This window comes from Prionailurus bengalensis, chromosome B4 (assembly GCF_016509475.1).
Source record: "Prionailurus bengalensis isolate Pbe53 chromosome B4, Fcat_Pben_1.1_paternal_pri, whole genome shotgun sequence".
NCBI lineage: Eukaryota > Metazoa > Chordata > Mammalia > Carnivora > Felidae > Prionailurus > Prionailurus bengalensis.
In genome coordinates, this window is record NC_057358.1 from 53,808,303 (window position 1) to 53,830,732 (window position 22,430).

The 22,430-nt window shown below is 35.2% G+C and overlaps 1 protein-coding gene across 2 annotated transcripts in view; it reads left to right on the top strand.

Moving 5' to 3' along the window:
• Positions 1-22,430, top strand: part of LOC122474016 (solute carrier organic anion transporter family member 1B3-like) — an 80,197-nt gene that overhangs the window by 5,761 nt on the left and 52,006 nt on the right. The window contains exons 2-4 of one of the 2 annotated variants that reach the window (XM_043564951.1): positions 4,040-4,172; positions 4,945-5,019; positions 9,076-9,206. In XM_043564951.1, coding sequence (XP_043420886.1) covers positions 9,120-9,206 — 87 coding nt within the window. In that variant the 5' untranslated portion in view covers positions 4,040-4,172; positions 4,945-5,019; positions 9,076-9,119. The remainder of the gene's footprint in view (positions 1-4,039; positions 4,173-4,944; positions 5,020-9,075; positions 9,207-22,430) is intronic. The other variant, XM_043564952.1, reaches the window with a different exon arrangement.

Below are 22,430 nucleotides of genomic sequence, written 5' to 3' on the forward strand. Positions count from 1 at the left end.
GGAAGGAGGTTTTGAGTTTTGTTCTTCATTTTTTGTCACTGAAATAGTCACCAGCTGAAGGTAAAGATAGGAAAGGATGTTTTAGAGTTTTGAGGAGATAAATTAAGTTTAACAAGAGTCAAGGGGCGCCTGGGTGGCGCAGTCGGTTAAGCGCCCGACTTCAGCCAGGTCACGATCTCGCGGTCCGTGAGTTCGAGCCCCGCGTCAGGCTCTGGGCTGATGGCTCGGAGCCTGGAGCCTGTTTCCGATTCTGTGTCTCCCTCTCTCTCTGCCCCTCCCCCGTTCATGCTCTGTCTCTCTCTGTCCCAAAAATAAATAAAACGTTGAAAAAAAATTTTTTAAAAAATAAAAAGAGTCAAAAACAAGGTGACACAAATTAGGAAAATGCAGCATGATACCTACACAAAGGCATTTGAGTTTCTTAATCATAAACTTAAAGTCAATATGTTGAGGGTTTTTCTTCAACCTCATTCAGTAGCATGGATGAATTGACAGAGTAGTCTGAGAGTTGGGGTTAATCAAGGTTGTAGCTAAGCAATTAAGATGATGCAAAGGTCAATAATGACTTGAAGAGATATGGAAAAAAGTTATTACCATGACCATTGAATCTAACCCAGAAATGCAGGAAAATGAGGACATGAAACCAAGAACAATGCAATCTCTGGTAGAATCAATCAGTGGTTTATAGATCCTGATTAGTGAAAGTGTTGTTGCATCTGAGGTATAACACAGTATATGCTGGAAAGATAGACAGTGGTAAACCAATCCTTGGAAATGATATTATGGGGGAAGTTCCAGTTTTTTGTGTAACAAGGTCTAGGATATATCCATTGGAGTAGATAGAAAAGCAAGATCATTGGAGAAGGAAAGTTAAAAACCAAGAAGCCAGAAAATTAAAAGGATTATCTCCATGATCATTGAAATCACCAATAATTATGATAACAGTAACATTCTGAGAGATTGACTTTGAACCAGGAGCTTAAACTGTCACAGAATAAGTGGAAGTGACTGAAGGATTAGATGATTCCAACAAGAAGAAGGATAAGTGATAGTGTCTTTTGATATGAAATTCAAAACTATGCCTTCTGAGAGAAGAGGGAATGAACACAGAAGGGAAGTAGCAAAGTAGAGCAAACTGAAAACCAGCCCATCTGGTATGGAGCAATATGGAGAATAGTGCAGCTCCCACTGATTACAGCAGCGGGAGAGGCAGTCTTCAGGAAAGTGCCAGGTTTAAGTTAGAGCAAGAGATGAACAACAGCAAGAAATTCAGAGAAGAGACTGAAGGTAAAGGGAATTCTATGTTTGATTAACCATGAGTTCCAAAAGCTCAAGAAAAGGGTCTTAGTTCAGGCTTGGCAGAGCCATATGGGGATTAGAGAGGAGGTGATGAGACTGATCAGGAAATACCTTCCTTCTTATGGTGGTACCTATAATAACAAAGGTGATGGTCACAGTAAGAGTAATCATAATGACACAAGGGCTTTAGCATCAGTACATACAGAAATGTTGGGTTCTTTCCAGGAGTATATACCTCCTGGAGCTGCCTCATGACCATTGCCAAGGGAAGTGGGGTAGACAGGTGGCAGCATGTTTGCTTTGAGCTTGAAGCCTTTCTCTCAAAGCATGCCTGAGAACTCGGGCAATAAAAATTGCCAGAAGAAACTGCTAGGCACATGTCTTAGAGATGTTATTTTTACTAATTTGATGTGAATTAATTGCTGTAAATATTTATAATACAAACATCATACAATGAATCCTATTAGAAAGTAGATATTGAACTATAATGTCAAGTACTGTGTAAAGCACTTTATATACATTATTTAATCCTTACTCCAAGTATTGTATTTTACAGATGAGGATATTGATGCTTAGAAATCTTAAGTAACCTTAAGCTCATACTGCTAGCAAGTAGCAGAGACAAATTGGCATTGAAGTCTATCAGATTTCAAGGACTATGATATGCCATCAGAACTGTAATGATAATCTCTGAAACAAATATCACTAGAATATTTTTATAAAATTATATAATTCTCCTGACCCATGGATGTTAGCATTATATGGATCTTAAAGGAACTATTGTAACATCTTTCCTCTGACCACCTTACTTCTCCACAAGTTGCACAAGCACGGTCTAATTAGTAATTAAACAGTCATACGGAAGGAAGAGCACAGAAGACGCTCTTTGACCTATGAAAACACTCCAGGATTTCACCAGAAGGCCTTAGTTTAGGGATTAGGATGGTTCTTAATTTGTACTATTTTACCTTCATTCCCCCTTGGTAGAATGGAAATTTGAAGAGGAAATCACTACCGTAGAAGCCCCTAAACTTATTTCCACTCTGAATAATAGGGAAGTCCATAATGTCCTGAAAGTATTCTCTAGGTCTGCTCTAGTGGTTCTCAAAATCTAGAGATACATAAATATTAAATGAAGTGCTTATTAAAAAAAAAAAAACTTTCATAAATGGAATCAAAATTTCCAAGTGGGGAGATTGTTGGGTGGAGGGGTGGGCCTGGACTACTATAGATTCTGACTCAGCAGAGGGCTATCTGGAAAACCAGATCTTAATTTCCTTTGTCCCAGTTCTACATTTCTCAGTTCCCCTTACTTGGAAAATTGGGGGTCTCCCAACTCTTCTATCCCTCCACAATCTCTGGTTCCTCCTGTGATTCCAATGCTTCTAAAAATAAACATGGACAGAGCTAATGTATCAAATAACTGAGATACAGAATTTAAATACATATTGCTGCAGCTGTTCCAGTAATTGTCTTATAGAAGTGATTAAGGGGTAATGTTTTCATATATGCAGTCTCACATTGCTATATATGCATGTGTGTGTGTGCACGTATACATACAAGCATATATATATACATATATACATATATATACACATATATATACATATATACATATATATATACACATATATATATGGTGTTCTCTAATAGCTATATATATATATGTGTGTGTGTGTGTGTGTATGTATGCAGTATTCATTGACCCTGTATTAGAACTGTACCAAAGTATCAAGCAAAAGAGTATGTTTTATCTTAAATGCTAAAGGAACCAGTAGACACATTTAAAAAACTGCCTTGAATTCTTTTCTAGTTCTAAATATCTTAGATAATCTATGTTTGTATTTTTAAAGAAAAAATATTATGCAACCAACTCAAGCAAATATAAGTTATTCTCAGAAATGAAGTTTAATAATTAAACTTTTACATAAAAATAATTTATAAATTCTGAGAAATTAATGTAATGTAGTGTAAAATCTGACATTTTTTTTCCTTTTCTGTAACACAAGTGCCTAGGTTAAGCTCTGATTGCCAAAGCATCCATTTCAAAGAGGCAGACACGTCAAAGAGAGCTATCTCAAATAAACAGCTGCCAGCCACAGAACAGATAAAGAGCCATCCCCCATCCTCCACCTTTGAGGCATCTTTGTTTTAGAGATCTTGGTTGATTTCAAAAACTGACCATTTGGGGTCACTTTTCTTTTACTTTTCCTGAGCTTTACATTTTCACTCTTATGTTTTAAATTCACCAATAAGAGTGATTTGGTAAAACCCTAGGCCTCAACCTTCACCCCCAATAAAAGCAGAACCCCAGGCATTGCACTCTCTCTCTCTACCTATGACCTTGCTGTTTGCCTCCACGTGTGCTGTGTAAATCCCAGATCCTATAAGAAATAAACCTGTAGTTTTTCAAAGTTCCCTGATGCTTATTGCTGAGGAGCATCTTGAATAAAAGCAGAACCCCAGGCTCTGCGCTCTCTCCCTCTACCTATGACCTTGCTGTTTGCTCCCATGTGTGTTGTGTAAATCCCCAGTCCTATAAGAAATAAACCTGTATTTTTCCAAAGTTCCCTGATGGTTTATTGCTGAGAGGCATCTTGAAATCATAATAAAAACCACCCGAATGGGTCCAACCACAACATTGGTAATTAATAGACGGAGATCACAAAATATATAACTTTTAAAATGTAGAAGTCTGGAGCAGGCTCTTAGAATAATTAATTTTCTTCTGCTTACTTAGGACAATGACCTAATAATATGGTTAATCATCACTGAACTGATAAAAAAAAAAAGCCAACTCACTATTTAAAGAGAGATTTTAACAACAGATAAAGGGATGGACTCCTTGCTACTGGTGTAGGATCTAAGTCCAGGTAAGAACCTTTGAGAACCTCTAATTTCAGTGTTCCTTCTATGTGAGAAACTGCCACGGATTTCAAGGGAAAAAAATGTTTTGATGAACATGATAAATATTACATGTTTTATGCTTTGTCTTCAGCACACTTATATGTAAGCCTATAAAATTTATTAAATATGACTTCTGGAGATAGATGAGCCTCAGGTTTCTATGCTCTGAAAGTTAAAATGTAGAAAATAAGACATTCATAATTTAAAAATAAATTTTGAAACCCTGTTACCATTACTTTCTAGATAAGTGAAACTTCAAGTTAAAAAAAACGGATCTCTGTTTACCTTCTCAAAATATACTACAAGGCATTTATTTGCACTGACTATATGGAATAATTAGATGTATTCCTTCCCTACTTTTTTTTATCCCATATTAACTGGATAATATAGGGTGGAGAGTTAGTTGGCAAACATAAAAAAATGGGACATGTCTCAAAGTCACTTACCCACCTCTACGTTCCTGTTTCAACTCATTTGACTCAAGGTGAGGACAAAGAAAGAAGTTTTCTAGATAATTTTGTCTCTGATCAAATGAGAAAAAAAATTTTCCCAGCATGGTTCCTGGCATAAACTAAGAATTCAATAAATATTAGTTCCCTTCTCCAATTCAGGAAGGTGGCTACTCTTAATAGACCATTGTGACTGCAAAAGTGAGGTAGAAAATGAAGAAAATCCTTCATAAAAGGTCTAAAAAGTTAATAAATTTGTTTTCTCTTTTTTTCCTCCTCGGTTCCATAGGTATACAGTAGAGACTGGGTCACCTGGCTTGCACTGCTTTTTTATGATCTCTCTAACAGTAAAAGCTTGACACAGGTAAGGAGAGGCTAGTGAGATTCTGCCCTCCACTCCAGCCCAATCAAATGAGGCAGAACTGGGCTGTTCTGTTGAAGAAAGAATGGCAGTGCTGTGTCTGAATGCCTGTGGTGTTGTCTTAGAAACATATTGTGTCCCCAAAGTGTATTTAAATGTCAGTTGTTTGGGGCCCTGATGGGGAAAAAAAAGTGTCCAGAGAAAAGTAAGTTATATTCTCCAATCAGGTTTAAAATGCCATGATGAAGTAAAAAGTGTGGTGGTAAGAGTCAAACCTAAATTGATACTCCAACTCCGTTATTACTTTGAGGTTACCTATTACAATTCAGTCTTTCTCAGACATGAGGGGGGGAAGTCCTACATTTCCCACTTTTTTGCTATTTTTTCTTGGTATCTAGGAGAGAGGTATGGAATTGTAATCTATCTGAGAAAGTTGTAGAAATAACAGGGAAAAGTAATGACTGTGTTACAAGTTATAAGCAGCAGTGTGAGAAAGGTTTTTTTCAATTGGGAGTAACTGGGAAAATATCTAACAAGAGTGATTTGGGGCAGAATTACCATGAAAAGATGAGGAAGAACATTACAGGTTAAGAAGAAACATAGGGCAGAGCATTCTAGAGACACTTGGTTCCATATGGCTGTAGGTGCTAATGGATGTGTTGGGAAATGAGACTGAAAACAAGGGCTGGGTTTAGTTTGTAAAGAATCTCAAATAGGAAGTGTGAATTTTATTCTGTATGATACAGGGGACCTCTGAAAGACTCTGAAGATGGATATGATAGAAATAAAATAAGAAATCATAATTTAATCAAATGCAATAAACAGGGCAAGACTGCAATAAAGAATACTTGTTCACAGGGCTCCTGGGTGACTCAGTTGGTTAAGTGTCCAGCACTTGATTTTGGCTCAGGTCAGGATCTCAGGGTCACTGGGGAGCCTGCTTGAGATTCTCTCTGCCTCTCTTCCCCTCCCCTGCTCACTCGCTCTCTCTAAAAAAACAATTAAAGAAAAAGAAAAAAGAAAAAGAATACTTGTTCAGTAGCCAAAAAACAAAGCACAACAAACAGAACTAAAGCTATAGGGTGTATATACACCTCATAAATCATTCAAAGAGATTTTCAGTAATAGATTTAAGTGGAAAAAATGACTTCCTAACCATTTAAATTCTGGGGAAAGATACAGAAGAAGGTATTCATGAAAAATATAACAGGAAATTTATCAAAGGGCTGGTTATGACTTTGGGGTCCCTAACTACTGATTTCTTCCTCATTCTTCTCCACTTAGTAACTGAAAAGGTATAGGCATGTTTGGAGCACATGCAAAAAAAGTGGAATAACTAGGATTTACTTAGATGTACATAGACGTGGGTTTTTGCATTGATGCATATGTTTACATACACATGATAATATCTTCAGCTATTTATCACTTCTACAGTTATACATTATCTATTAAATTGGCATTATATATATTCATTGTCTTTAGAATATAAGGACTCAATAAATCCTGATTGAATAAATTAATAAAATACATAGTTGATCCTCATTATTCATGGATTCAGTATTTGGGAACTTGCCTTCTCACTAAAATTTATTTGTAACCCCAAAATCAATACTAATGTTCTTTATGGTCATCCATAAACTTGTCCAGAGTGGCAAAAAATCTGAGTTATCCAAAACACACGGTCCCAGCTGAGGTCAGACAAATGTGGCTCTGCCTTCTTTTTTTAGCTCTCATGTTCTAAACAAGTGTTCTTTTCACAGTTTATTTAGAGCCATAATTTTTCACTTTTGTGCATTTTTTTTATGATTTTGCTGTTTAAACAGCTCCCAAGTATAGTGCTGAAGTGTGGGCCAGTGTTCCTAAGTGCAAGAAGGACGTGATGCACATGATGGAAAGAATATATGAGTTACATAGGCATCCCTCAGGCATGAGCAAGACAGTGCTATTGGCCACAAACTTAAAATTAATGGATCAACAATATACATTAAATAAGATATCTTTAAACAGAAGCACACATGAAACAAGGTTATAAATTGATTGGTTGATGAAAATGATGTGGCCAGAGATACACGGACATCTAACCCTCTATTAGGAACAATGTTCAGGTCTTGCTGTTTGCATCAACTTTATAGAATACAAGTACTGCAAATAATAAGAATCAACTGCACATATGACATATTTTAAATATATTGTATAATTATAGCCCTATTAATTATCATATATCTATGCTTATGTGTGTTTCTATATATAAATATCTTAGATACATAAGTATGTATTATGCAGATATGTATAAACAAGAATACATTTTCTAAACCTCAGCGAAGAACTCACTGTTCCATATAAAAGAGCAAATCTAAGGAACAAGTTGACTCATTTTACTAGTCTTTAAAGTAGAGGCTTAATAAAATAAGTCAATCAGAGAAAGATACATACCATATGATTTTACTTATATGGAGAATTTAAGAAACAAAGCAAATGAGCAAAGAGAGAGAGAGAGAGAGAGAAACCCAGAAACAGATTTTTTAACTATAGAGAACAAACTGATGGTTACCAGAGGGGAGATGGGCGGGGGGAAATGGGTTAAATAGGTGATGGGGATTAAGAAGTATACTTATGATGAGCAATGGGTGTTGTATGGAATTATTAAATCACTATGTATTACACCTGAAACTAATTATTACACTGTGCTGACTGGAATTTAAATAAAAACTCAAAAAATTAAAATTAAAATAGAGGTTTAACAATTTACAAAATTATAATTTATCTTGCATTTTGACCTCAAAATTCATAAGAATTTATCTTACACATAAATAAAATGACATATTAAAAAAATTTTCTAGGGGCGCCTGGGTGGCTCAGTCGGTTAAGCGTCCGACTTCAGCTCAGGTCATGATCTCGCGGTCTGTGATTTCGAGCCCCGCGTGGGGCTCTGTGCTGACAGCTCAGACCCTGGAGCCTGTTTCAGATTCTGTGTGTGTCTCTCTCTCTCTGACCCTCCCCCGTTCATGCCCTATCTCTCGCTGTCTCACAAATTAATCGTTAAAATTTTTTAAAAAAATTTTCTAGTATGAAATATTTAGACACTAAATGTTTATCAACATGTAACTAGATATATTATGGACAATAAGATAACTACAACCATAAAGAAACTGAAAAAAGTCATTACTATAAAGTAGCATAAAAAGGTAGAGAGCAGTGTTAACGGTATGCCACCATCTGTGTTAAAAAAGGAAGCTGTTATGTATTTAATTAAAAATGCATATCACATTTCTGGATAATATTCACTGAGAACTGGTTAAATTAGTCCTCAGAATAAGAGACTGGATGTTGGGTAGACAAGGGCTACAGAAAGATTCTTTAATATACGTCTTTTTGATATTTTGTACTTTCAAATACATATATTTTACATACATGCAACTGCATACATTTTATCTTCAAAAGCAAATGAACAAAATAAAAATAAAGTAGGGTTGTGATAGTGGTAAGGTCAAGCATGGCCAGAGTCTCTCTGAGAGGTACTCTTTAACAAGTCCAAACTCGACCTGCATTTCATACCTGGTTCCTGAGGTATCTCTTCCATGAAACCTTCTTAGGTCACTCTAATTACAATTCCTTACATTATTTTTCTGTCTACCCATTTTGACTGTCTACTATGTACAAGGCACAGTTTGACCCTTTGTAAAACTATAAAGATGAATTAAATATATATTTGCCTACCTAAATTTTATAATGGAGATATGTGAAACACTTAAATTTTTCTTTCAGTACTTTAAATTTTTGATCTCATCTAGTGTATGATCTATACTATTCATTTGTTGTTTCAAATTATTTTCAGAAATTTATCTTCCCAAACAAATTGTAATCCCTGGAAATTAAGACTCTGTGTGTGCATGTGTTTCCCCCTTCCTTTGGTGTCTAGCATTTGCCTAGTGCTCTGGACATTGAAGACCCCGAATGAGTATTAGTGGGTTTATCTATTGATTAATGTCAGCCTTACAGCATATTTCTGAATTATATATTGTCAAAGTGAAATAAGTTATCCTTTTTCTCCCTGAATAGGTGGTCGTTTCAAACCAAGCATCAACTACAATTGAAAACACTCAATGATGGACCCAAATCAACATTTGAAAAAGACAGCAGAGACAACACCTTCAGAGAAAAGGGAAACTAGATGCTGCAATGGATTCAGGGTAGAAAGAATTTCATGTTTCCAAATTAAAACAAGTGAAGGGGGAATTTTTTTTAAAAAACCACAGCCAGTTTTTAAAAAGAATATTTCATTTCAAATTAGCATTTTTAATGAAAGCATACACTAAAATATTAATAGAATGATCTATATCATGATTTAAATGAGTCTTTAAATCTGAAAAAAGGAATTTCTTAGTGATACCACCACTGGCTAAGAGTTTGTTAATGTTAAAAATTTAGAAGTCTTTTGATTTAGAAATCTTCTCTTTGGTACTTGATGGACCAAAAGATATTTATAGATGTCATTAAAATAAGTCACTATATAATGAATAATATATAAATATATTCTTAGAATTGACTTATAAGCAATGGATTATTTAGTCTTGTGAATCACTTTGCGGTCTTGACCTATTAATTTTTTTTCTTTTAGAGAAAGGCATTTTTCATTCTAATAATTTAAATAACAGAGTATGATGGAAAAGAGATTTGTAGTAATAATCGAAAGACGTCCAAACACCTAGTTACTAACTACTAACTTAGGACAGTCATTTAATTTTTTCACATGCAAGTTACTGAAAATAATACTCTTGTGTTTTGATTTTGTCTTAAAACTATGAGACATTAAATGGTAGACTGTATTGGGATTTTCATAGAATAAAGTACTCCCTGAGCACAGTGTTGAAGAAACAAAGATTGAGGAAAATTGAGAAGTTTGCCTAAATTCATCTAGCTTGTAAATCAAAAACCTTTAAACCCACGTCAAAGCCTTTAAACTCCTGTAGAGAAGTTTTGAAGAAATAAAAAAAATAATAATAATCATGGCTGCCTTTTATCAATATTTTGATTTTTTTTTTGTTTTTGTTTTTTTGTTTTTTTTTTTACTCACAGATGTAGTCTTAATTGCTGAATAAGGACTACAGAAGTCAGACTCAATTGCAATAATGTTATGTAAGGCCCCTTTTAACTTTGTCCAGAGAACATGTTTTGTTTGTTTTCAGATATTACTGATAAAGTCTGTTCTGATGAAATATTTGAACAGCAGTCACAGGTAAAAGGTAGTGGTAAATGTAAGTCTAAGGGTAATACGGTGTGCTGGGCTGTTTCTGCTTTTTATTTATTTTTATTTTTATTTTTTAATATGAAATTTATTGTCAAATTGGTTTCCATATACCACCAGTGCTCATCCCAACAGGTGCCCTCCTCAATACCCATCACCCACCCTACTCTCCCTCCCACCCCCCATCAACCCTCAGTTTATTCTCAGGATTTAAGAGTCTCTTATGGTTTGGCTCCCCCTTCTCTAACCTTTTTTTTGTTTGTTTTTCCCCTCCCCGATGATCTTCTGTTAAGTTTCTCAGGATCCACATAAGAGTGAAGGCATATGGTATCTGTCTTTCTTTGTATGTCTTATTTCACTGAGCATAACACTCTCCAGTTCTATCCACATTGCTACAAAAGGCGATTATTTCATTCTTTCTCATTGTCACATAGTACTCCATTGTGTATATAACCACAATTTCTTTATCCATTCATCAGTTGATGGACATTTAGGCTCTTTCTGTAATTTGGCTATTGTTGAAAGTGCTGCCATAAACATTGGGGTACAAGTGCCCTTATGCATCAGCACTCCTGTATCCCTTGGGTAAATTCCTAGCAGTGCTATTGCTGGGTCATAGGGTAGATCTATTTTTAATTTTTTGAGGAACCTCCACACTGTTTTCCAGGGCGGCTGCACCAGTTTGCATTCTCACAAACAGTGCAAGAGAGTTCCCATTTCTCCACATCCTCGCCAGCATCTATAGTCTCCTGATTTGTTCATTTTAGCCACTCTGACTGGTGTGAAGTGGTATCTGAGTGTGGTTTTGATTTGTATTTCCCTGATGAGAAGCTATGTTGAGCATCTTTTCATGTGCCTGTTGGCCATCTGGATGTCTTTTTTAGAGAAGTGTCTATTCATGTTTTCTGCCCATTTCTTCACTAGATTATTTGTTTTTTGGGTGTGGAGTTTGGTGAGCTCTTTATAGATTTTGGATACTAGCCCTTTGTCCGATATGTCATTTGCAAAATCTTTTCCCATTCCGTTGGTTGCCTTTTAGTTTTGTTGATTATTTCCTTTGCAATGCAGAAGCTTTTTATCTTGATGAGGTCCCAATAGTTCATTTTTGCTTTTAATTCCCTTGCCTTTGGGAATGTGTCAAGTAAGAAATTGCTGCGGCTGAGGTCAGAGAGGTTTTTTTCCTGCTTTCTCCTCTAGGGTTTTGATGGTTTCCTGTCTCACATTCAGGTCTTTTATCCATTTTGAGTTTATTTTTGTGAATGGTGTAAGAAAGTGGTCTAGTTTCATTCTTATGCATGTTGCTGTCCAGTTCTCCCAGCACCATTTGTTAAAGTATGTTGAAAACTATAGAAAGCTTATGAAGGAAATTGAAGAAGATATAAAGAAATGGAAAAACATTCTATGCTCATGGATTGGAAGAATAAATATTGTTAAAATGTCAATACTACCCAAAGCTATCTATACATGCAATGCAATCCCAATCAAAATTGCACCAGCATTCCTCTCAAAGCTAGAACAAGCAATCCTAAAATTTGTATGGAACCACAAAAGACCCCAAATAGCCAAAGTAATTTTGAAGAAGACCAAAGCAGGAGGCATCACAATCCCAGACTTTAGCCTCTTCTACAAAGCTGTAATCATCAAGAGAGCATGGTATTGGCACAGAAACAGACACGTAGACCAATGGAATAGAATAGAGACTTCAGAATTAGACCCAGAAAAGTATGGCCAACTAATCTTTGACAAATCAGGAAAGGATATCCAATGAAAAAAAAAAAAAAAAAACAATCTCTCTGCTTCTTTTTAACATTAAGGGTTACAGTAATTTCATTTGCATATGCATAGTAAAGTGACAACAATCTGGCTGAAACAATTAAAATTGCTAGAACAGTCCCTTGCAGCATATTTGGAGAGGAGCTAGAAGTTAGAAAGTTTGTGTGTATAATGTATATTAATTGCAGTCTAATAATCTAGACCAGAGAGCAATAATAACAATAGAAGTTAACATTTATTGAGCACATATTATATGCCAGACCCTGTTCTAGTGTTATATTTCTTTTAGTAGGTTTATTCCTTACCAAAATTCCATCAGCCAGATGCTATTATCTCTCTTTTACAGATGAAAAAACTTAGATACAGAGAGGGCAAATGAATACTTCTCAGTCCCAAAGCTGGTAAGTGGTGGAGCCACGGTCTGAACTTAGGCAGTCTGATTCCAAATCCCATGCTCCCAATTCTATTCCACATTTCTGAAGTAACTATAGCTTTCCATAATATTAGACCCCTTACGATGTTCTGGTAGGTAGGGATTTATAAGTAGGCTATTTAATCATCTTCCTCATTTTATATTTTCAAATATTCACCTTCAGACCAACTATTTTCAGTATCAGGCAACCATAGGATTCTTACACTTGTTTATGTGCATGGGCACACACATTTACACATGTTATTATTGGCATGTATATACAAACTCAGAGATGTATAAAAGTGCAAATAGATAATAGGTTTTTAAAAATAAAAACAACATAATTTGATTCTTTCATCCCCCTTTTCCTTAATTTTTGGACTAAACCAACCACATCATGTATATTTTCATCATCATATATATATATATATATATATATATATATTCTTCATCTTTACACTTGATATTTCTGTGTTTCAGATTTCTTATACTTTTATGCTACAATAAAATTTCAAGACAAGAAATAGTAATGCATCATCATCAAAACCCATATATAATAGGACAAAAGTAAAGGTCCCCCCTCTTTGCCTTCATTCCTACTCACCCTCCAAAAATAACCAGAATAACCATCCCTTATGTAATCATTAGTGGTATTCATATCCTGTGTTTCCTCTCACTTTTCACATTAGCCTTTAGCCTTATTAGCCTTTTTGCTATTTATCAAAAATGCTGAGCAAACTTCTGACTTGGAGAAGTTTGCACTTGTTTTCCCATCCGAACGTTCTATTTCCAGATACCTTGCTCCTTCATTTTATTCACATTTCTATTTAAACATTACCTCATCCTTGACCACCCTGTATAAAATACCCTTAGTTATTCATAACACTTTGATAAGATTTATTTTTTCTTTTTTTTTTTTTTTTAATTTTTTTTCAACGTTTTTATTTATTTTTGGGACAGAGAGAGACAGAGCATGAACGGGGGAGGGGCAGAGAGAGAGGGAGACACAGAATCGGAAACAGGCTCCAGGCTCCGAGCCATCAGCCCAGAGCCTGACGCGGGGCTCGAACTCACGGACTGCGAGATCGTGACCTGGCTGAAGTCGGACGCTTAACCGACTGCGCCACCCAGGCGCCCCAGATTTATTTTTTTCAAAGCATTATCACCACCTGACACTAACACACAAACACACATATGTGTATGTGTGTGTGCATACATATGCCCTTAATGGCTCAAAAAAATAAATGTGTTAGAGTTCTCTCATAATCTTAAAGTCCTGACGTTCAGAAGTCTGAAATGAGTCACAATGTACTAAAATCAAGGTGTTAGCAGGGCTGTGTTCGTTTCTGGAATCTCTAGGGGGAAAAGCCACTTCCTTGCCTTTTCCAGCTTCTAGAGGCTGCCCAAAGTTTGTGGCTAGGCTCTCTTTCATATGGAAAGCTCATGGTCAGTCAAGTAATTCTCACACTGCATCACATGAACACTGACTGTTAGGCCTCTCTCTTCCACATTTAAAAGACCTTTGTGATCCCATTGGGTTAACCAGGATAATTTAGGATAATCTCTTTAAGGTCATCTGATTAACAAGTTTAATTACATTTGCAACCTTAATACCTCCTTTCCATGTTACATAATATATTCATAGATAGGCAGAATAACAGCCCTCAAAGAAAGATGTCTAGGTTCTAATCTCCAAAACTTGTGAAAAAAAATATATAGTTTGTGTATGTACTTATTTATTTATATTTATATATGTGTGTGTGTGTGTGTGTGTATATATATATATGCACTGTTTGTATATTATATATGTTTAATATACTTATATATTTAATATATTTATATATTTAGCTTTGGTACATTGTATGTTTCTAGTAATTTATTCATATCCTTTAAGTTACCCAGTTTGTTGGTGTATACCTTTTCATATTAGTTTCTAAAGATCCTTTTTATTTCTATGGCATCAATTATAATGTATTTTTTTATCATTTCTGATTTTATTTATTTGAGTGTGCTTTTTTCCTTAATCTAAGGGTTTGTCAATTTTTTACTCTTTTAAAATAACCAACTTACTGATTTTTCCTATTGTTTTCTTATGTTATTTATTATTCCTGTTCTACCTTTTGTTATTTCCATCCTTCTGCTAACTTTGGTCTTAGTTTGTTCTTTTTCTAGCTCATTGACATGTGAAGTTAGATGGTTTATTTGAGGTCTTTCCTCCTTCTTTTAACTTGGGTGCTTATCACTATGAACGTCTCTCAATACTACTTTTGCTGCATTCCATAATTTTTGGTACATTGTGTTTTCGTTTTTGTTTGTTTTGAGGTATTTTCAATTTTTTGTTTGAATTCTTCTTTGACCCATTTTTATTTGAGAACGTGTTGTTTAATTTCACATATTTGTGATTTTCCAATTTTCTTTCTGCTGTCGATTTCTAGCTTTATTGTGGGGGGAAAAGATACTCTATATGTTTTCAATCTTTAATTTGTTAAGGATTTTTATGACCTAACGTGATATATCTTGGAAAAAGATATGTGTACACTTAACACAAATGTATATTTTGTTGTTGTTAGGTAGAATGTCCTATATATGTTGTTCAGGTTCATTTGGTTTATAGTATCATTCAAGTTCTCTATTTCTTTACTAATCTTCTATCCAGATGTTCTATCCATTATCTAAAATGAGGTATTAAAGGCTCCTACTATTACTGTATTGCCATATATTTTCCTGCTGTATTGTATATGTTTCTGTTCTGTTTTGTCAATGTTTGCTTTATATATTTAGGCATTCTGATGTTGGAGATATATATATGTATGTGTATATATATGTGTGTGTGTGTATTATATATAATAATATATATAAATACATATATATATATATATATATATATATATATATAATAGTTATATCTTCCTGGTCATTTGACACCTTTATCATTATATAATGTCTTTTTGTGCTTCTTGTGACATTTTTATTTAAATTCTATTTTGCCTGCCATCAGTGCAACCATTCCTGTTCTCCTTTGGTTACCAATTGCGTGAAATCGCTTCTTCCATCACTTGACTTTGAGCCTATATGTGTCCTTAAATCTAAAGTGAGTTTCTTGTAAACAGGGCAGAGTGGAGTCTTGTTTCTCTTTTTTATACATTCAGCCACTTTATGTCTTTTGTTTGGGGAGTTTAATCCATTTACATTTAAAGTAATTATTGATAGAAATGATTTACTATTGCTAAAGTATTGTTTTCTGTTAGTCTTATACAAGTATACGTCAGAGATATTTAGGCTTTGGTTCCAGACCACCCCAATAAAGCAGCAATCACAGTAAAGGGAGCCAAGTGATTTTTTTGGTTTCTTAGTGCACACAAGTTAGGTTTACACTACAATGTAGTTTAAGTGTGCAATAGTGTTATGTCAAAAAAACACAATAATGTACATACATTAACTAAAAAAATACTTTATTGCTAAAAAATGTTAACCAGAAATTTATAATCTTTTTGCTGGTGGAGGGTCTTGCCCCAAAGTTCATGGCTGTTGAAAGATCAGGGTGGTAGTTACTAAAGGTTGGGACAGCTATGGCAATTCCTTTTTTAAAAATGCTCATGTATTTATTTTGAGAGAGAGAGAGAGAGAAAGTGGCTGAGAGAGAATGAGCAGGGGGAGGGGCAGGGAAAGAGGGGTGGTGGGGAGAGAGAATACCAACCAGGCTCTGTGCTGACAGCCCCAGTAGGGTTCGAACTCACGAACTGTGGGATCATGACCTGAGCTGAAATCAAGAGTCAGATGCTTAGCTGAGTGAGCCACCCAGGTGCCCCGTGCTGTGGCAACTTCTTAAAATAAGACACAGCAAAGTTTGCTACATTGATTGACTCTTCCTTTTGCAATTTCTCTGTAGCATGAAATGTTGTTTGATAGCATTTCACCCACAGTAGAACTTCTTTCAGAATCGGAGTTAATCCTCTCAAACCCTGTTCCTGCTTTATCAGCTAAGTTGATGTAATATTCTAAATTGTTCTTTGTCATTTCAACAATCTTCATAGCATCTTCACCAGGAGTAGATTCCATCTAAAGAAACTAACTTTCTTTGTTTATCCACAAGAAGCAACTCCTCTTCCATTAAAGTTTGATCAGGAGATTACAACAATTCAGTCAAACCTTCAGGCTCCACTTCCCAGTCCAGTTCTCTTGCTATTTCTACTACATCTGCAATTACTTTCTCCTGAAGTCTTAAACCCTCAAAGTCATCCAAGATGGTTGAAATCAACTTTATCTATACTCCTGTTAATATTGATATTTTGACTCCTTCCCATGAATCATGAGTATTTCTAATGGCATCAGAATGGTGAATCGTTTCCAGAGGTTTTCAATTAACTTTGCCTAGATCCATCAAAAGAATGACTATCTATGGCAGCTCTAGCCTTACGAAATGTATTTGGTAAATAGTAAGACTTGAAAGTAGAAATTACTCCTTGATCCATGGGCTGCAGAATGGATGCTGTGTTAACAAGCTTGAAACAATGTTACAATAATAATATCAAAGGTCACTGATCACAGATCACCTTATTAAATATAGTAATAATAAAAAAAAGTTTGAAATATTGCAAGAATTATCCAAATGTGACACAGAAACATGAAGTGAGAAAATGCTGATGGAAAAATGATGCTAATAAACTTGCTTGCCACAAACCTTCCATTTGTAAAATGCACAACATCTGCAAAGCACAATGAAGTGAAAGCTCAATATAATGAGGTATGCCTATAGTTCTTTTATCTGTTTTTTTCAGTCTTGTCTTTCCTTGTGTTTTGTTATTTTTTAAAATTGATATGCTTTGATTCCTTTCTCTCTCTTTTTTAAAAGTTCATTTGTTTTGAGAGCATGCACAAGTGGGGGAGGGTCAAAGAGAAAGGGAAAGAGGGAGAATCTTCCACACTAGCAGTGCAGAACCCAACATGGGTCTCAAACCCAAGAACCGTGAGATCGTGACCTGAGCTGAAATCGGGAGTAGGACACTTAATCGACTGAGCCACCCAGGTGCCCCTCTCTTTTTCTTTTGTGTAAATTCTATAGGAATTGTGTGTGTGTGTGTGTGTGTGTGTGTGTGTGTGTGTGTGGTTAAATTGGTGTTTACATAAAATATCTATAGTTATACCATTATGTTAAACTGATAACAACTTATGTTTAATAGCACACAAAAACTCAACATTTTAACTCCCTCACCTACTTTATGCTATTGTTGTCACATTTTGCATCTATTTATATTGTGTACCTTTTAAATATTTTAGTTACAGTTATTTAAAAATATTTTTGTCTCTTCTATATTAGAATTATCAGTGAATTTATTCACCACTATTATAGTAATAATTATAGTAATACGGTGTTCTGTATTTGTTAATGTACATACCTTACAGTTTCATATTTTCTTATGCTATCCTGTTGCTGCTTCGCATAATTTAGTTTCAACTAAAAGAATTCTCTTGAGCATTTCTTGTAAGGGAGGTCTAGTCTTGATAAACTCCTTCAGTTTTTGTCTGGGAAAGTCTTTATCTCTCCTGCACTTTTGAAGGAGAGTTTTGCCAGGTATAGTATTCTTAGTTGGCAGGGTTTTTTTTTTTTTCTTTCTGCACTTTAAACATTTTGTCCCATTCCCTCTGGCCTTCAAGGTCCTCATAAAATCTGATATTCATCTTTTTGGGGTTCCCTTGTATGTAACAAGTTGCTTTTCTCTTGATTCTTTAAAAATTCTCTCTTTATTGTTGACTTTTGACAACTCGATTATCATGTGTCTTGGTGTGAATTTCTTTGAAATTAACTTATTTGTGTTTTTTGGCCTTCCTAAATCTGGATGTTGTGTCCTTCCCCAGTTTGGGAAGTTTTTATTATTTCTTTGAATAAGCTTTCTGGTCTTTTTTCTCTCTCTTCTCCTTCTGAGACTTTCATACATATATGTATATTGTTCTGCTAGATGGTGCCCTCTAAGTCTCTTAAGCTTTCTTTGCTCCTTTTCATTCTTCTCTATTTTTATTATTCGGACTGAATTGCTTCCAAAGACCTATCTTCAAGTTTGCTGATCCTTTCTTCTGCTTGATCTAGTCTTATACTGAATGCTTGTCATGAATATTTTAGTTTGGTTAGTGTATTCTTCAGCTTTATGATTTCTGTTTGACATTTTATTATAGTTTCTATCTCCAAGAATGTTGAAATTCTCACTTTGCTCATACATTGTTTTCTTGACCTCAGTGAGCATCTTCATGAGTTATTTGCATTCACTGTCAGTGAATGACCAAACTCTATTTCATTTTGGTCAGTTTCTGGAGATTTATCTTGCTCCTTTGTTTGGAACATTTTTGCTGGATTCTTCACTTTCATTGATTCTCTGTGTTGACTGTATATTAGACAAAGCAGTCATATCTCCTAGTCTTCAGATACTGGCTTCACAAAGTGAAGACCCCCACTAATAAGCTCAGCCAGTTTCTGGGGTCCTCTACCAATTTTACCTTTGAGAAGCTGAGAACTGGGGATTTGTTCTTACATGCTTACACTGTGCTGAGCAGGGAAGAGGATCTATTGTGTCTACCAGTCCTTACTGCTATCTCTGTTCTCCTCCACAGTGGCTAGACTATTCTGGATCTATCAGAGCTCTAAGACTGGTAACACAGAAGCCAGTCCTCTAGAAAAAAAAACCCTTGGAAAAAAATGGAATGCTGAATGTATAAGTCAACTTTCTTTCTCACCTGGGAGAGGCTCGGGGCTAGGGATCTCATCCTGATCATATGGTGCTATGTCAGTGCAAGGACTCTGGTGAGAGGGTATCCTAAATTTCCCAAGCAGCTTCTGTGAATCTGGTTTCACATTTTCCATGTGTGCAGAAGCTGTTCAACTTGTTTCTGGATTTCTCACAAAGGGAATTTTTCTGTGAAAATCTACTTCACTATCTTGCTGATGTATCCCCTTATTGATTTTTGTTTATATGTTTGGGAGCTATGAAGTACATTATTTTTTAACTGTTTCTCCTCCTCACTCCTCCTTCTCCTCCTCCTCCTCCTCCTCCTCCTCTTCCTCCTCCTCCTCCTCATTCTTTCTTCTATTTAGAGAGAGCATAAGCAAGGGAGACGGGCAGAGAGAGAGAGAGAGATTGGATCTTAAGCAGGTATTATGCTCAGCGTGGAGCCCAACAGGGGCTTGATCCCATGACCTTGGGATCATGACCTGAGCTCAAACCAAGAGTCAGATGCTCAACTGACTGAGCCAGCCAGGCACCCCTTAACTGTTTTACCTTCTAAGTAGATATATACCTATATTAATATATAGAAACCTCCTCTATCCCTGATAATGTTTATTTAAGTCTACTTTGGCTAATATTATTATGGCTAAGAGAGTTTTTATTTAGTAACTGTGCCTTCTCTCTCTTTACTATGATCAGAATTTCCTCATGATTTAGGGGCATCTTTTATTAAAAGGGAACAGTTGGATATTGTTTTTAAAAAGCAAAACTAAAATATTTGTGTCCATTTACATGTATTGTATGTGTTGATATATTTGGAATGTTTATATTAGCTTATACCAATTTATCCTAATTTATATGCTCCTTTTAATGTTTTCTTATACTTTTTAATTGATATATTATCTTTTTCCATAACAATGCAAACCCAAAGGCATGTTCCCTATCCTTTGATGTGTCTCCTTATCCTCTATCATACTGATACTCTTTGGATCTTAAATCTAAAATTTTAATTTTTAGATATCATAACTATTTTTCCTCCTTTCCTGTTTTTGGTCTTATTTTTCTAAATACAATAACAAAATTTACCATGTAAATTTATCCACCTTATTTTACAAATTCATGCATCATCTCCTGGTTCTGGTTCTCCTTTTATTTAAGGAAATCTTCCCAAATTTTTTTCTTTTTTCTTTTTTATAATGTTTATTTATTTTTGAAAGAGAGACAGAGTGAATGGGGGAGAGAGAGAGGCATAGAATCTGAAGCAAGCTTCAAGCTCTGAGCTGCCAGCACAGAACCTGATGTGGGGCTCAAACTCATGAACTCTGAGATCATGACCTGAGTTGAAGTTGATGCTTAACTAACCAAGCCACCCAGGCACCTCTTTCTATACTGTTTCCAATGTGGGTCTGTATGTGCCAAATTTTTTGAAAACTTATATGCTTAAGAACATTTATCTTTATAGTTGATTGGCCATTTGGACAAATGTAAAATTCTAGGTTCAGTGTTCTTTTATTTCAGTGCTTAAAAAAATATTATTCTTTGCATCTGTTTTGTGGTTTTGGGTTTTTTTTTATTTGTTTATTTGTTTTTATACCCACTCTTGCTATTTAAAAGCGATGTGCTATCTCTCCTGGAAGACTTCAAATTTTTCTTTACTGTTAATATTCTTAAATTTCAATCCACTGTGCCTAGTTTTCTCATATACATGCATGGGTTCTTCCTTATCACCCTTTTCGGATATTCTCTTGTCCCTTTCAACCTAAAGTTTTTCATCTTTGCTGAATATTGGTAAAGTTAAATTGTTTCTTTAAATATTCCTCCTCTCCTCTGTATTCCTTTTCCCTTTTAAGGCATTTATTATTTAGTTAAGTTCTTTATGAATGAGATCCTCAATTTGGTTTTCCAAATCATCCTTATTTTTATCTCAAATATTATTTTAAAGTATTATACTTTCCATATATCATCTTTTCCACTTATTCTTTTTGTTATTTTATTTTGCCTTCATTTTGCTAATATTTTTCCTCATCCATTTTGTGTATTTATTATGCTTGCTTTAAACTCCTTTGACGTATGTTCTAAAAACATCTACTACTTATGTCTACATCCCAGGCATTTTTTTTTTCTTTTCTTACTTTTGAAGAGCTTTATCTTCCTTACATTCTCACTATTTTGTCCTAAGGTCATATGTCTCTGGTTTTGATGGTTACCCTTTTTAAATTATTTTTTTCTTTTAATTTTATAATGTTCATTTATTCATTTTGAGAGAGAGAGAGACAGCATGAGCAGGGGAGGGGCAGAGAGAAGGGGGGTGGCAAAGAGAGAGGGAGAGAGAGCATATCAAGCAGACTCCTTGCTGTCAGCACAGAGTCCAATATGGGGCTTGATCTTACAAACAGCGAGATGATGACCTGAGCCAAAATCAAGAGTCGATTGCTTAACCAACTGATCCACCCAAGGGTCCTGGTGATTACCTCTTTTTGATAATGCAACAGCAGGGAGACTAAACAACAGACCCTTGCTGATGTCAACCCCAACAGCTCAAGAAGAAGGAAGGGAGATAAACCTTAGGGTGAAGAACAGTAGTCACTAGTAAACACATGTCACTTTACTTTTCCAAATTCCTCTGACAATGCTCTTTCAGTCTTCTAAGAAGAAACAGGTCTAGGAATTTTGAGGGAGATATCCACGGAATAAATTACCCTAGATTAGTGAGGCTTACCTCCTTTGCTTAGCTCCTCTGTTGGTCAGGACTTTTGAGAGACCCTGATTTTACTGTGGGGGGCACTTACTACTGAGGTATGGTCAATAATTACCATTCCCTGCATTGAGGTGGAAGACATTGACTTCCAAGGCTGCCCTGGGTCATACAACTATATTGAATGCAGCCCAAAAAAATGTAATCGCTTTGTATTATATAATAGGTTGAGTAATTGCTGAGCAGGGAAACTAAGATCAAGACTGAGTCCAAAGTACAAAAGTGAAGTTGAAGATAAACTTGCGAAGATTTCAGAGCAGAGGCCTTTAGTTGCTAGGAGGTTTCTCTTAATTCCTTTTAAAGGAAAGTGTCAGTAAATGATTAAGGAATTATGTCAAAGTCTGCCATTTTGAAAGTCTAGTACATATTAAAACATTATACTTAAATGATTATATCAAAGACATAATTTATGACACTTTTTTTTGAAGTTCACCTTTTAATAAAGCATTTTAAAATTTGTAAGCAATTAAAGGTAATCACATAATCAATGCCAAGATAGCACAAAAAGCTAGG